The following is a 16,436-nucleotide window of genomic DNA, read 5'->3' as shown; positions in this document are numbered from 1 at the left end:
ACTCCAGCTCCTTGAAAACCGCGTTGGGGAACTGGAGCTGGAGCCGGTTGAACTTCGGATCATTTGGGAGACAGAGGGGGTTATTAAGAGGAGTTACAGGGAGGTAGTCACTCCTCGAGTACAGGAAAAAGGCAGATGGGTTACGGTCAGGGGGTGGAAAGGGAACTGGCAGGCAGGGCAGGGATCCCCTGTGGCCGTTCCCCTCAACAATAAGTATACCGTTTTGGATACTGTTGGGGGGGATTACTTACCAGGGGAAAGCAGTGGGGCACAGGTCTCTGGCACAGAGTCTGTCCCTGCTGCTCAAAACGGAAGGGGGATGAGGAGCAGCGCGTTAGTCATTGGGGACTCCATACTTAGGGGAACAGATAGGAGGTTCTGCGGGGACGAGAGACTCACAGTTGGTGTGTTGCCTCCCAGGTGCCAGGGTGCATGATGTCTCTGATCGTGTTTTTGGAATCCTTAAGGGGGAGGGGGAGCAGCCCCAAGTCGTGGTCCACATTGGCACCAACGACATAGGTAGGAAGAGAGATGGGGATTTAAGGCAGAAATTCAGGGAGCTAGGATGGAAGATGTGAGCTAGGACAAACAGACTTGTTGTCTCTGGTTTGTTGCCCGTGCCAGAGAGGAGTTGAACACGTGCCTACAGGGATGGTGCAGGAGGGAGGGTTTTGGATTCTTGGATAATTGGGGCTCTTTCTGGGGTAGGTGGGACCTCTAACAAGCAGGATTGTCTTCACCTGACCCAGAGGGGTAGCGATATCCTGGGGGGGAAATTTGCTAAGGCTATTCGGGTGGGTTTAAACTAATTCAGCAGGGGGATGGGCACCAAAATTGTAGTTCGACTATAGAAAAGGTTGAGAGTAGGGTGGTCCGAAATAAAGTTTCAGGGAAGCAAGATGGCACCGGCAAGCAAGAAGTTGGTTTGAAGTGTGTCTACTTCAATGCCAGGAGTGTCCGGAATAAGGTGGGTGAACTTGCAGCATGGGTTAGTACCTGGGACTTCGATGTTGTGGCCATTTCAGAGACATGGATAGAGCGGGGGCAGGAATGGTTGTTGCAGGTTCCGGGATTTAGATGTATCAGTAAGAACAGAGAAGATGGTAAAAGGGGCAGAGATGTGGCATTGTTGGTCAAGGACAGTATTACAGTTGCAGAAAGGATGTTTGGGGACTCGTCAACTGAGGTAGTATGGGCTGAGGTTAGAAACAGGAAAGGAGAGGTCACCCTGTTGGGAGTTTTCTATAGGCCTCCGAATAGTTCCAGAGATGTAGAGGAAAGGATAGCAAAGATGATTCTCGATAAGAGTGAGAGAGACAGGGTAATTGTCATGGGGGACTTCAACTTTCCAAATATTGACTGGGAACACCATAGTTCGAGCTCTATAGATGGGTCAGTTTTTGTCCAGTGTGTGCAGCAGGGCTTCCTGACATAGTATGTAGATAGGCCAACAAGGGGCGAAGCCACATTAGATTTGGTACTGTATCCATTGTACCCGGTGTGGCTTCCTCTAAATTGGGGAAACCAAGCGGAGGCTTGGGGACCACTTTGCAGAACACCTCCACTCAGTTCGCAATAAACAACTGCCCCTCCCAGTTGCGAATCATTTCAACTCCCCCTCCCATTCTTTAGATGACATGTCCATCATGGGCCTCCTGCAGTGCCACAATGATGCCACCCGAAGGTTGCAGGAACAGCAACTCATATTCCGCTTGGGAACCCTGCAGCCCAATGGTATCAATGTGGACTTCACCAGCTTCAAAATCTCCCCTTGCCCCACCGCATCCCAAAATCAGCCCAGTTCATCCCCTCCCCCCACTGCATCACACAACCAGCCCAGCTCTTCCCTTCCCCCCACTGCATCCCAAAACCAGCCCAGCCTGTCTCTGCCTCCCTAACCTGTTCTTACTCTCACGCATCCCTTCCGCCCACCCCAAGCCGCACCTCCATCTCCTACCTACTAACCTCATCCCATCTCCTTGACCTGTCCGCCTTCCCTGGACTCACCTATCCCCCCACTACCTCCCCACCTATACTCTACTCTCCACCTATCTTCTTTTCTCTCCATCTTCGGTCTGCATCCCCCTCTCTCCCTATTTATTCCAGAACCCTCACCCCATCCCCCTCTCTGATGAAGGGTCTAGGACCGAAACGTCAGCTTTTGTGCTCCTGAGATGCTGCTTGGCCTGCCGTGTTCATCCAGCTTCACACTTTATTATCTTAGATTTGGTTCTGGGTAATGAGCCTGGCCAGGTGTTAGATTTGGAAGTAGGTGAGCACTTTGGTGATAGCGATCACAATTCTGTTATGTTTACTTTAGTGATGGAAAGGGATAGGCGTATACCACTGGGCAAGAGTTATAGCTGAGGGAAAGGCAATTACGATGAGATTTGGCAAGATTTCGGGAGCATAGAATGGGGAAGGAAACTGCAGGGGATGGGCATAATCGAAATGTGAGTATTCAAGGAAAAGCTCCTGTGCGTCCTAGATAAGTATGTACCTGTCAGGCAGGGAGGAAGCTGTAGAGTGCGGGAGCCGTGGTTTACGAAGGAGGTGGAATCTCTGGTCAAGGGGAAGAAGGCGGCTTATGTTAGGATGAGATGTGAAGGCTCAGTTAGGGCACTTGAGGGCTACGAGGTATCCAGGAAAGACCTAAAGAGAGAGCTGAGAAGAGCCAGGAGGAGACAAGAGAAGTTGTTGGTGGATAGGATCAGGGTAAACCCTAAGGCTTTCTATAGGTATTTAAGGAATAAAAGAATGACGAAAGTAAGATTAGGCCCAATCAAGGATAGTAGTGGTAAGTTGTGTGTGGAGTCAGAAGAGATAGGGGAAGCGCTAACTGAATATTTTTCAACAGTATTCACTCTAGAAAACGACAATGTTGTCGAGGAGAATACTGAGATACAGGCTACTAGACTAGGTGGGATTGAGGTTCACAAGGAAGAGGTATTAGAAATCCTTCAGAGGGTGAAGATAGATAAGTCCCCTGGGCCGGATGGGATTTATCCTCGGATCCTCCGGGAAGCCAGGGAGGAGATTGCCGAGCCTTTGGCATTGATCTTTAACTCGTCATTGTCTACAGGAATAGTGCCAGATGACTGGAGGATAGCAAATGTGGTTCCCCTGTTCAAGAAGGGGAGTAGAGACAACCCTGGTAATTATAGACCAGTGAGCCTTACCTCAGTTGTTGGTAAAGTGTTGGAAAAGGTTATAAGGGATAGGATTTATAATCATCTAGAAAAGAACAAATTGATTAGGGATAGTCAGCACGGTTTTGTGAAGGGAAGGTCGTACCTCACAAACCTTATTGAGTTCTTTGAGAAGGTGACCAGACAGGTAGATGAGAATAAACTGGTTGATGTGGTATATATGGATTTCAGCAAGGCGTTCGATAAGGTTCCCCACAATAGGCTATTGTACAAAATGCAGAGGAATGGAATTGTGGGAGATATAGCAGTTTGGATCGGAAATTGGCTGGCTGAAAGAAGACAGAGGGTGGTAGTTGGTGGAAAATGTTCATCCTGGAGACCAGTTACTAGTGGTGTACCACAAGGGTCGGTGTTGGGTCCACTGCTGTTTGTCATTTTTATAAATGGCCTGGATGAGGGTGTAGAAGGATGGGTTAGTAAATTTGCAGACGACACTAAGGTCGGTGGAGTTGTGGATAGTGATGAAGGATGCTGTAGGTTGCAGAGAGACATAGATAAGCTGCAGAGATGGGCTAAGAGGTGGCAAATGGAGATTAATGCAGACAAGTGTGAGGTGATGCACTTTGCCTTCTGGTTACTCCTAACAAAGTGCAGGGCTAATGTTAAGATTCTTAGTAGTGTAGATGAGCAGAGAGATCTTGGTGTCCATGTACACAGATCCTTGAAAGTTGCCACCCTGGTTGACAGGGCTGTTAAGAAAGCATACAGTGTTTTAGCTTTTATTAATAGAGGGATCGAGTTCCGGAACCAAGAGGTTATGGTGAAGCTGTGCAAAAATCTGGTGCGGCCGCACTTGGAGTATTGTGTACAGTTCTGGTCACCACATTATAAGAAGGATGTGGAAGCTTTGGAAAGGGTGCAGAGGAGATTTACTAGGATGTTGCCTGGTATGGAGGGAAGGTCTTACGAGGAAAGGCTGAGGGACTTGAGGCTGTTTTCATTCGAGAGAAGAAGGTTGAGAGGTGACTTAATTGAAACATATAAAATAATCAGAGGGTTAGATAGGGTGGATAGGGAGAGCCTTTTTCCTAGGATGGTGACAGCAAACACGAGGGGGCATAGCTTTAAATTGAGGGGTGAAAGATATAGGACAGATGTCAGAGGTAGTTTCTTTACTCAGAGAGTAGTAAGGGAACGGAATGCTTTGCCTGCAATGGTAGTAGATTCGCCAACTTTAGGAACATTTAAATCGTCATTGGATAAGCATATGGACGTACATGGAATAGTGTAGGTGAGATGGGCTTGAGATCGGTATGACAGGTCGGCACAACATCGAGGGCCGAAGGGCCTGTACTGTGCTGTAATGTTCTATGTTCTATGTACAGGCAATTGGACACAACACAAAATAAAAGTTTTATCACATAATCAACCTCACACCAGTTAAGATATCTCATCAAGATGTACCAAGTGTTTTGGAAAATAACTAATGATTCACAAACCAGAAAAAATCTTAAGTTAAAGAAATTAGTGAAGAAAGTTATCCTTTTTTATACCACAGTGTTCTCTAGGCGAAAACACAAGTGATCAAATTTTCATTCTGGGCCAATTTGTACTCAGACATGTTATCTACTAGAATAACTGCAATTATAAGCCTACTGAAATATTCAATAAGTGCAGGCTAGGTGGATTAGCCATAGTAAATGCAGGGTTACAGGGATAGCGTGGGGACGGGTGTCTGGGTGGGATGCTGTTAGGAGGGTTAGTACACTCAATGGGCTGAACGACCTCTGTCTGAACTGTACAGATTCCATGATACATTTCCTACCAGTGCAAACTATTTCTTCCTTCAACTCCTTCATAATTTTGAATATCTACATTAAATTTTTCTTTCACCTTATTTGTTCTATGGAGGTATTTTCTAATTCATTGCAGATCTGATACTGATGCTTAGTGCTATTTTGATACTTTTTACCTCACTCATCTAAATCGTTTACCATCTAAACAGCAAGTTAAATGGATTTATCCTGGCTTCCCTGGTTTTGTGCTCTATATATCCATTTATAAAATCCCATGTGTTTTAGCTTAAACAGCATTATCAACATGGTATGTTATTCTACAGCACAGATGAATGCCTAACTAAAGTGTACTGCAAACCTTTGAAATTGTGTCTGCTATACACAATGCATTAATATGGGGGAAAACGAATGCTGGCTTCAATACAGGTCTCTGGAGAACACCACTTTCTACTTCTTTTTAAAAAAATCTTATACATGATAGTTCTCTTTTTATCTATCAGTCAATTTTTATATTAATTAACCCTTTAATCCAGGGTCTTAAATTTTGCTAACATCCTTATGATACGATATTTTGAAAGCCTCTAAGCAGTATGTTTACATTTGTCAACCCTCTAAGTTGTACAATGGAAGAATGGAATCAAGGCATCATTTAATATTTTCTGAAGCGCCTCGATCCTGCTCCTCTGATGCTGCTTGGCCTGCTGTGTTCAACTAGCTCTACATCTTGTTATCTCAGATTCTTCAGCATCGGAAATTTCTACTATCTCTGTAACCATTTAATATTGACAAATTTGTGTTGCTGTCATTTGCTCACTGATGGTCTTCCAAGTGACCAGTTATTTTTGCCTTAGATTGCAGACCTTTGTTTCCACACCATCAACACTCTGATGACTTGTCTGCAATTCATTCACCTCCATTTTATGAGCAGGTTTGTAGTATTGCAACTCTTCAATCTTTCCATATACAAGGGGAACTGAAAAATATTGCCCAGAACTTCCTTAAAAACACTCTTTATCTACTTTTACCTCATCTACTTTCCCTAAGCTTGCCTTTTTTAACTGTAGCATTGCAATATCCTTTCCTCCAGTGATGACAAATGAAAGGTACCAGAGATGTGCAGATTAGACGAATTGGACATGCTAAATTGCCCCCTGGTGTACAGAAATGTGTAGGTTAGGGGGATTGTTTATAGTAATGTGGGGTTACGGGGATCACGATAGGGGCTAGATCTGGGTGAGATGGGCCAAATAGCCACTTTCCACATTGTAGGGATTCTATAACGCTCATGGGTGAAATTGTAAGCTATGAGTCTGTATCCTTTTTCTTTCCCTCTGCCTCCAAAAAATGTCTTTCTTTTGGTGCTTAATCAACGTCAAATTTCCCTTGACTTTAATATTACATTTTTCATTTTTATAGAAAACTATAATGCTAACTTTTACTGTTGGCCTAACTTCTCTCTGTCACTCTCAGTTCCTTCTTCCAATTTTTTACCAGTTTGATTTTCCATTGTGTAATGACAATTAAGCATTTCTCATAAGCCAACCCTTCTGCTTCTTTCTAATCTCAGTTTATCTTTAATCGTCTAGAAAGCTCTAATCTTTAATGCCCTTTCTATCCTTTTCATAAGGAGTTTATTTCTATCCAAATGACTGTCTCTCTAAAGACCTCTGTTCTGAGGAAAGGTCACCAGAACTGAATTGTTAACTCTGTTTTATCCTTCACAGATGCTGCCAGACCTGCTGAGCATTTCCAGCATCTTTGTTCTTGTCTCTAAAGACCTCTGCTTGCTTATATACTCTTGTAAACTGAAATGACAAACACATTTCTTCCAGATCTAGATCAGTTTTTCATGTTGATAAATGGTAAAAAGTAAAAATGGTAAGAGTTGCCATTGTCCCAGAGGGCTGCTCTCCAATCAGAGAGAGAGAAAAAGATGGATGGAGGATTGGTGGTGGTTTAACCTATGGGTCACCACACCTCACGTGAGGGGAGAGGTCAGGAAGGAGAGTCCTTCACAGTGATATGGTATGACAATTGAACCCAAGCTGTTGGCAATACACTGCAATGCAAACCGAGCTAACGGATTCCCCGACAAACATTAACTGACATGTATTAAAGAACGATTCTAAAGTCAACCTGAACCATGATAGAAATGAAACTCATGAGTAGATTCACATTGAATACAGACTCATAGCTTACAATTTCACCCATGAGCGTTATAGAGTCCCTAAAATGTGGAAAGTGGCTATTTGGCCCATCTCACCCAGATCTAGCCCCTATCGTGATCCCCCTAACCCCACATTACTATAACCAATCCCCCTAACCTACACACTTCTGTACACAAGGGGGCAACTTAGCATGTCCAATTCATCTAATCTGCACATCTCTGCACTTTGAAAACCAGAGCTCCTGGTAGAAACCGACACAAACAAGGAGAATGTGCAAACTCCTCACAGACAGTCGCCCAAGGCTGGAATAATCCTGGCCTGGTAGTGTGGGGCAGCAGTGCTAACCACTGAGCTACTGTGCTATTGTATTTGTTAGGACAACATAATCCTGGCATTACTCACATTGGAAGAAAGAGACTAAAGAGATGTGCAGCATTATGACAGATTGAGAAAAGCAAAGATAGGCAGAGACAAGCTGTTTTCATTGGTGGAATGTAAAAAAGACTGAAAAATACAAGATTTAAGGTTTTTGCAAGAGATTCAAGAGGGACGTCAAGAAGAATTTTATGCAACAAATAGCAATGATATGGATATTACTGTCTAAGAGCTGTGCAAATGAAAATCAATAATTTCAAAAGAAAATTGATGGCATTTTAGATTTTAAAAATCCTGCTGTTGCTGAGTGTCAGTGATAGTGGGCATGAATGATGAAAGTCATGAATGGAGTATCAATCATTTGGACTGCTTTGTTCTGAGCAGTATCAGATACAAAGAAACATAGGAAAATAGGAGTTAAGGAGAAATGCCATATTTCCCCTTACCACATAACCCTTGGTTCTTCTAAAATAAAATTTAAAGGGGGTCCTTTCTTAGGCTGATGAGAAGGTTTTAGCCTCACCCTGCCCAATCTGCAGCCATGCAATCCAGTTGCTGATCTCACCAGACCTCCCACTAGTAACACGCAAACCCTGCTTCCAACCCTACCCATAATTAGAATTATTTCCACATCGCCTTCCCACTGGCTGGGTTGATCATTGGATCAGTTCCCAGATAGGAGGTGGCCTTATAACATATTAGTTAAGTCACATTGAATGATTAAGTCGTCTCAACATTCCTGGTAGTACTATATTTCCAGACTCTTCTTCATCCTCACTAACTGCATAGTTAATATTGGAAGAATTTGGTCATCAACTAACCTCATAAATCGCTCATAAAGATGTTCTGACGCAACAGAGAAAATGTTAAGGACATCATCTTTCTTATTTTCAGTCTGGTCAGACCGTAAACCTGTAAAGCTGAAGCACACAGCAGAGAATTTATAGTTATACAAAGATTTAAATAACTTCACAAAACTTACATCGACAAAAGTCATAGCAATACACATTTTGAGCTCAATTCTGATCATAGAATAAATTTATTCTTGAAACACTGATGAAAGTTGCTCCATGTAATTCAATGTTAACATCCTAAGTAGTAATTCCGTTCATTCTTCAGTTCGTGTTTGATGTTGCTTGAACAAGGAATACAACTATTCCATTTACTGTTGCACTGACAACAAAAATTAAAAATGGTCATGTTTAAACAGCTTACTTCATTTGTTATCCCACTCCCCATTTGCAAATAGAGTATGACATTCACATCCTTTGGTTCTCAACCAGCATCCCATGTCGGAGAATTGGATAATATTGGCCAAGTTTCCACTATGTACTTTCCTCAGTGAACTAGGGTGCACCTCATCTGGACTTGTTGAATTTTCTACTTTGAACAAGTGCCAGTACTTGAGTCCTTCTTGTTTATTTCACTCCAGTCCAGTGTCTCTATTATATTCTCCTTTACTGAGATAATAGCAACATTCCTATTCTTTAGCAGGAACAGATAATGAAATACTCACTTAGAATCATAGAATCCCTACTGTGTGGAAACAGGACACTTGGTCTACTGAGTCCACATTGACTTCCAAACAGCATCCCACCCAGATCCAACATATCACCCTGCATTTATCATGCTAATCCACCTAATCTACACATCCCTGGACACTACAGGCAATTTAGCAAGGCCAATCCAACTAACCTGCACATCTTTGGATGATGGGAGGAAACCAGAGCATCCTAAGGAAACCCATGCTGACACGGGAAGAATATGCTAACTCCACACAGACAGTTGCCCAAGGGCGGAATCAAACCTGGGTCCCTGGTGCTGTAAGGCCACAGTGCTATCCACTGAACCACCGTGTCACCCCACTTGGTAGCTCATCAGGCCTCTGCCTCCACAAAATTTCCCTTTTCGTTTTGAATCATTACCTGTTGATAAAAGCTATTAAGTGTTTTCTTTCATTATTTGCTTTTTTTTCTCAAATGATATTTGCTCATTATTTCCTTTATCCTTGTACTTAATCTATTCTGCTTGATTGCTACTTATTATTTGAACTTGGTATTTGTCAAAAGCCTGCTTACCATCTTTACTTTTAGCCATTTGGGAAGGTTTACCTAAAGATGTCCCTCCTTTCTCCTTTTATTGAAGAACTAGGACTACCAGACTCAAAAGTCAACTTTGTCTCTCTCTCGCTCTCTCTATAAATGATGCCTGATCAGCTGAATTTCTCCAGCATTCTCTATTTGTTTCAGATTTACAGCATCTGCAGTATTTTGCTTTTATTTGAATGTTTGCTGTGTGATTAATCATCTCCTTCTTGAATATTTACCTGCTGTCTGGCTGCCAATTTTTCTCATCAATCCTGCTGAGCCAGATTCCTTTAAAATCCACGGAAATTAGCCCTTTAGCACTGAATGTTGCTATACTGTCTGACTGTAAGTGAAAGTCAAACATGGCACTTACTGTGCCAGGGCAGATACTTAAGACTGACCTGACCATATAGCACGTTTGCAGCCTTTCAGATGTGATCAATGGATTTTTCTAATTAGTGCTGTAAATGTTGTACATTGAAGAATGTAAGTCACTAATAACTGAATTCAAGGTCTCTATCAAGGAAGACAGCATTGACTCAGGCCATGGAGAAGGAAGTTAATTCAGCCACTTAAAGGGCTGACAATTGGTAAGTGAGATATCAGACAGCTGTCTTGTACGTAAATTGGACAAGTCACCGGGACCAGATATAATGCAGTCAAGGAAGAACATGAGTATAGAAATTGTGGAGGCACTAGTCATTTTCCTTTTCAGTTGTACTTGGCCTCAAGAATGATGCCAGATATACAGGAAATTATAAAGGCAAGTTCGCTAAACAATACGTGTGGTTTCCTCAAGGCAAAAAATATCTTTGATTAACTTGGAGTATTTTTGAAGTGCTAACTGAGGGGTAATAAAGAGAATGCTGTTGATGTAGTGTATGTGGATTTCCAAAAGATATTTGCCTTACTGCCGTAGAACAGATCTGTGACCAACATGATAGCTCATGGAATACAAGGGGTTAGATCGAAAAGGATACAGAGTCAGGTGAGTGACAAGAAACAGAGTACTGACATTCCTCAGGCCAGAGGAAGATTTTTAGTGGAATTCCCCAGAGATCAATGTTGGAACTCTTGGTTTTCCTGCTATATATTAATGACTTAAACTTTGGAACACATGACAGATTTCAAAATTTGGAAATGAAACAAAACTGTGATCTTGAAGAGGCTAGTATAGAACTTCTGATATGATCCCAATTGATTGCAATGCTGATCAAGTCAGCTCCAAGAGTCAAATCTGGCTCCATGGATCGCATGTTTCATTTCTGTGATTTGTTTACCATGGTGGTGAATCACTGAACATGTTCACAAGAGACAGCCAAAGTAATTTTAACTAATAAAAACACAAAAGATTATTACACAAAGAAACAAAATAAATTATGTCACACTGTATAAGAACTATTTGAAACTGTTTTTTGAAATATCAAAAGGAAAAATTTAACCCTTCCACTCTCAACAATATTATATATTCAAGAACCAGAGGGTTACCACATCAAAGCTCTTGTTCAGCAGGAATGACTATAATCGAGTCCTTTTCAGCAAATTTTTGCATTCATTAAATGCTATTCTCTTTAGTAATAGCCTCTTCCCAAGGCTCGTGAACAATCAGCTCACTCATTTAATAATGTGGGTTCCTTAAACTCATGTCACCCACAGCCTCTGCTTCTGGAGTTTTTTTTTCTCCTAAACCACTTGGGCATTTTGCTCAGCTGTGATATCAATAGACAGTTCCTCTTATCCTCACTTACTACCTCGCTCGTCTTTGCAGGCAAAGGATCGTTCTCCACCACATCCAGCAGGATGCCACCACCAAACATTCGCACCACACAAGGGAATGTACCTGCATCAATGCAGTTCCTAGAACATATACTGTGACATCTTCAAAGAATAACCAGCCAATTATTGGGCATCATTTCTAGTATTTCCAATGTTTACTTCCTTCACCACAGAAAAATAATAGCAGTAGTGTGCACTAGTTACAAGATGCACTGTAGCAACTAACCAAGGTTCATTAGGCAGCATCCTTCAAATCCAAGAGCACCACCACAATGCCAAGGGCAACAGATAAGTGAGAACACCACCACGTGAGATAAATGAGAAACATTCAGCCAGCATTGCCAATATCCTATGAATGAATTAAAAGCAAAATTCAACAATTTTAAGATAACAACTAAAATATGGTGGTTTGGATAATATAATCGGCTCAAATAATTTAAATGTCTACTGATTACTTATAAAACACAGTAGGACCAAAATAACATCTATTCTGCTGTTTTCACAACTCCATCTGTTGACCAAAAACACCACTGAATTCAGTCAGATGCTGCACTTCATCTTTTATTTATGGGGTGTTACAATATGCTCCTGTAGGTGAAAGATTTCTTGGAACATCATAATAAGATTATTCTTAATGTAACCGTACTGTAACTCACTGCCTATCTCTCATTATATATCAATAATTATTAAATAATTTTTTTTGACGCACAGAAAATACAGCACAGGAACAGGCCCTTTGGCACACCATGTTCATGCTGACCATAATGCTATTTTAAACTAACCCCATCTGCCTGCACATGATTCCTATCTTCTATTCCCTGCCTGATAGTGTATCTATCTCTAAACATTCACTATCATATCTGCTTCTGCCACCCGCACATTCCAGGCATCTACTACCCTTTGTGTAAAAAGAACATCCCTCACACAACTCCTTTGAACTTGACTCTCTCACCTTAAGTCTACGCTCCCCACCGCCTATTTTTGACATTTCCACCCTAGGAAAGAGACTCTGAGTTTCCACCCTATCCATGCCTGAAATAGTTTCATAAATATCTATCAGGTCACCTGTCAGCTTCTGACAGTCACAAAAACAATCTAAATTTGTCCAACCTCTCCTGATCGCTAATACACTCCAATCCAGGCAACATCCTTATAAATTTCTTTCGCTCCATCTTCAAAGCCTCCACATCCTTCCTATGGTAACCGGAACTGTTCACAATACTCCAAATATGGCCGAACTAAAATTTATACAACTACAATACGACTTGCCAACTTTAATACTCAATGCCTTGACCACTGAAGGCAAGCATGCTGTAAGCCTTCTTTACCAACTTATCCATTTTTGCTGCCACTTCCATTTGGCTATGGACTTGCATTTTGTGATACCTTGTGATTGACTCCCGGATCCCTTTGTCTTCTGTGTCCACACTGCTGAGAAAATCTTTGTTTATTTTATCAGGCTTTTTGTTCACCTGTAAGTAATCCAAAATAGGATGTGTATTAATGGTCTGAAACATTGGAAACACAGATCCATTTACAAACAAATGCAAACAATGCTGACAGTGAATTAAAGTGCTTTCAACATTAGAATATAGAGCATACAACAGTACAGCATGGGAATAGGCCCTTCAGCCCATGATGTCGTGCCAAACATGACGCCAAGTTAAACTAGTGCCCCCTGCCTGCTCTTGGTTCATATCCCTCCATTCCTTGCATATTCATATACTTATCTAAAATTCCCTTAAGTGCCCTGATTGGATATGCCTCCACCACCACCCATGGCAGTGCCTTCCAGGCTGCTACGACTTTGTGTAAAAAATTTGCCCTTCACATCTCCCTGAGCTTTCCCCCTCTCATCTTGAATGCATGTCCCCTAGTATTAGGCATTTCAACTCTGGGAAAAAGATTCTGACAGTAAATCCTATCTATGTATCTCATAATTTTATGAACTTCTATCACGTTTCCCTTCAGCCTCTGTCACTCCAGAGAAAACAACCCCAGTTTTTCTTGCCTATCCTTATAGCACATAACTTCTAATGCAGGCAGCATGCTGGTAAACCTCATCTGCATCCTCTGCAAAGCCTCCACATTCTGGTAATGTGGTGACCAGAAATCAACGCAATACCCCAAGTGCGGCCTAATCAATGTCTTATAAAGCTGCAACATGACATATAACTCTTATATTCAATTCTCTTAAGGCAAGCGTGTCCTATACCTTCTTTACTACCTTATTTACCTGCGTAGCCACACACTTGAACCCCAAGATCCCTCTGTACATCAATGCTGTTCAGGGTCCTGACATTAACTATATACTGTTCCAAGGTCCTGGGAGTGTTGCTGAGCAGAGAACATTGATTGCAAGTTCATAGTTCCTTGAAAGTAGAGTCACAGGCAGACAGGATTGTGAAGAAGGCATTTGGTATGCTTACCTTTATTGGTCAGTGTATTGAGTAAAGGAACTCGAAAGTCATGTTACGGTTGTACAGAACATTGGTTAGGCCACTTCTGGAATACTGCACGCAATTCTGGTTTCCCTGCTATAGGAAGGATGTCGTGAAAATTGAAAGGGTTCAGAAAATATTTACAAAGATGTTGTCAGTATGGAGGATTTGAGCTATTAGAGAAGCTGATTGGCTGGGGCTATTTTCCTTGGAGTATCAGAGGCTGAGGGGTGACCTTATAGACATTTATAAAATCATGAGGGGCATGGATAGGGTGAATAGCCAAGGTCTTTTCCCCAGGGTAGGGGTGTCCAAAACTAGACGAAACAGGTTTAAGGTAAGAGGGAAAAGATTTAAAAGGGACCTAAGATGCAACTGTTTCACGCAGAGGGTGTATGAACGAGCTGCCAGAAGAAGTAGGCAGTTACTATTACAACATTTAAAAGGCATCTGGATGAGTACATGAATGGGAAGAGTTTAGAGGGATATGGACCAAACACTGGCCAATGGGACCAGACTAATTGAGGATATCTGGTTGGCATGGATGAGTCGGACTAATGGATCTGTTTCCATGCTGTACGTCTCCATGATTCTATTTATCTCCCAAAGCACAGCAACTCTTACTTCCCAGATTAAACTTCATCTGCTACTTCTCCACCCATGTCTGCAACTGATCTATATCCCACTGTATCCTTTGACAACCTTCTATACCATCCACAACTCCAACCTTTGTGTCATTTGTAAATTCACCCATCTACATTTTCATCCAAGTCATTTATATATAGCACCACAGCAGAGTCCCAGTATAGATCACTGAGGAACACCACTAGTCACTGATTTCCAGCCAAAACACCCTCCAATGCTACTCTTTGCCTTCTATGGGCAAGTCAATTCTGAATCCAAGTGGCCAAGTCACCTTAGATCCCGTGCACCTTAAACATCTGAATGCACCTATCATGACAGACCTTGTGGAAAGACTTACTAAAATCCACATAGTCAACATTCACTGCTCTATCATCATCGATCACCCTCATTTCCTCCCTGAAAAATTCAGTCAAGTTGGTAAGACATGACCTGTCCCACCCAAAGCCATGCTGACTGTCTCTAATTAGGCCATTCTCTTCCAAAAGCAGATAAATCCTATCCCAAAGAATTCTCTGTGATAGCTTCCAAACCACCAATCTGATGCTCACTGATTTATAATTTCTCGGATTACCCCTATTTCCCTTCTTGAACAAGAGAAACAACATTAGCTCCTCGCCAGTCCCCTGGGACCTCTCCAGTGGTTAGCGAGGATGCAACGATCCTGGTCAAGGTCCCAGAAATCTCTTCTCTTGCCTCTCTCAATAACCTGGCGCAGATACTTTTGGGCTCTGGGGACGTATCCACCTTAATGCTCTTCAAGAGACCCAAAATCACTTCCTTTTTGATCTCAAAATGTACCAGCACATTGGCATGCTCCATACTAACCTCACTATCCTCCATATCCTTCTTCTGAATGAATACTGATACAAAGTACTCATTTAGGATCTCGCCACATCCTCTGCCTCTAAGCACAAGTTCCCTCCTTTATCTCTGAGTTGTCCTACCTTCTCCTAAGTTATCCTCTTGTTTTCAATTACCTATAGAATATCTTGGGATTCTCTTTAACCCTACCTGCCAAGGTCATGGTCACTTATTGCACTCCTAATTCCCTGCTTGAGTTCTTTCTTGCTTTCTTTGTATTCCCACATGTCCTGTCCGATTTTAGCTTCCTAAACCTTACATATGCTTCTTTTAGCTTTTCGAGTAAATTCACAACCTCCCTCAGGTCCCATTCCTTGCCATCCTTGTCCTTCCTCCTTACTGGAACATGCTGGTCCTAAACTCCCTGAACTCTGATCAGTAGGTCTTTAACAATTCCCTCATGTCAAATGTGGTCTTGCCCGACAATAGCTCCTTACATTAACACTCCCTAATTCCTGCCTAATGCTGATGAAATCTGCCTTCCCCAATTTAGTATTTTCCCGCAAGATCCTGACTTACCCTTATTCATAACTATTTTAAAATTAAAGGACTTGTGATCGCTGTTTCCGAAATACTCTCCCACTGAAAGGCCAGGCTCATTAGACAATACAAGGTCCACTGTGGCCCCTCCTCGAGTTGGACTCTCCACATATTATTTCAAGAAATTCTCGTGGGTGCACTTAATAAATTCTGCTTCATCTAAACTTTTTGCTCTCAGGAAGTGTTAGTCAATATTAGAGAAGTTAAAATCACCCACTGTGACTACTGTGCTGTTGTTATATCTTTCAATAATCTGCTTGCATATTTGTTCCTCAATGTGTCAGTGGCTGTTGGGCGCAGGGGTTACAGTATAATCCTTTCAGAATGAATTGCACCCGTCTTATTTCTGAGCTCTACCCATACTGCCTCAGCGAATGAGCCCTCCAGCATGTCCTGTCTGAATGCAGCTGTGACATTCTTCCCAATTAGTGATGTAACTCCTCCACCTCTTATCTTCCACTCTATCTCATCCGAAACAACAAAAGCTTGGCAAATTGAACAGCCAGTCCTGTCCGTCCCTCAACCATGTCTCTGTATTGGCTGCAACATCTTAGTCCCATGTACTGATTCAGGCTCCAAGCTCATCTGTCTTACCTAT

General features: G+C 42.2%; 1 protein-coding gene across 1 annotated transcript in view; it reads right to left on the bottom strand.

The window, feature by feature from the left end:
- The window catches only part of LOC132209765 (UDP-glucose:glycoprotein glucosyltransferase 1-like), a gene marked incomplete at its 5' end in the record, with an annotated part of 83,939 nt that overhangs the window by 30,328 nt on the left and 37,175 nt on the right, over positions 1–16,436 (bottom strand). The window contains 2 exons of the mRNA XM_059646522.1: positions 8,310–8,408; positions 12,738–12,823. Of these exons, the coding sequence (XP_059502505.1) occupies positions 8,310–8,408; positions 12,738–12,823 (185 nt within the window). The remainder of the gene's footprint in view (positions 1–8,309; positions 8,409–12,737; positions 12,824–16,436) is intronic.

The sequence above is a fragment of the Stegostoma tigrinum genome, chromosome 6, assembly GCF_030684315.1.
Source record: "Stegostoma tigrinum isolate sSteTig4 chromosome 6, sSteTig4.hap1, whole genome shotgun sequence".
NCBI lineage: Eukaryota > Metazoa > Chordata > Chondrichthyes > Orectolobiformes > Stegostomatidae > Stegostoma > Stegostoma tigrinum.
Note: the sequence above shows the minus strand (reverse complement) of the source record. Positions and strands in the feature narration are given on the sequence as shown.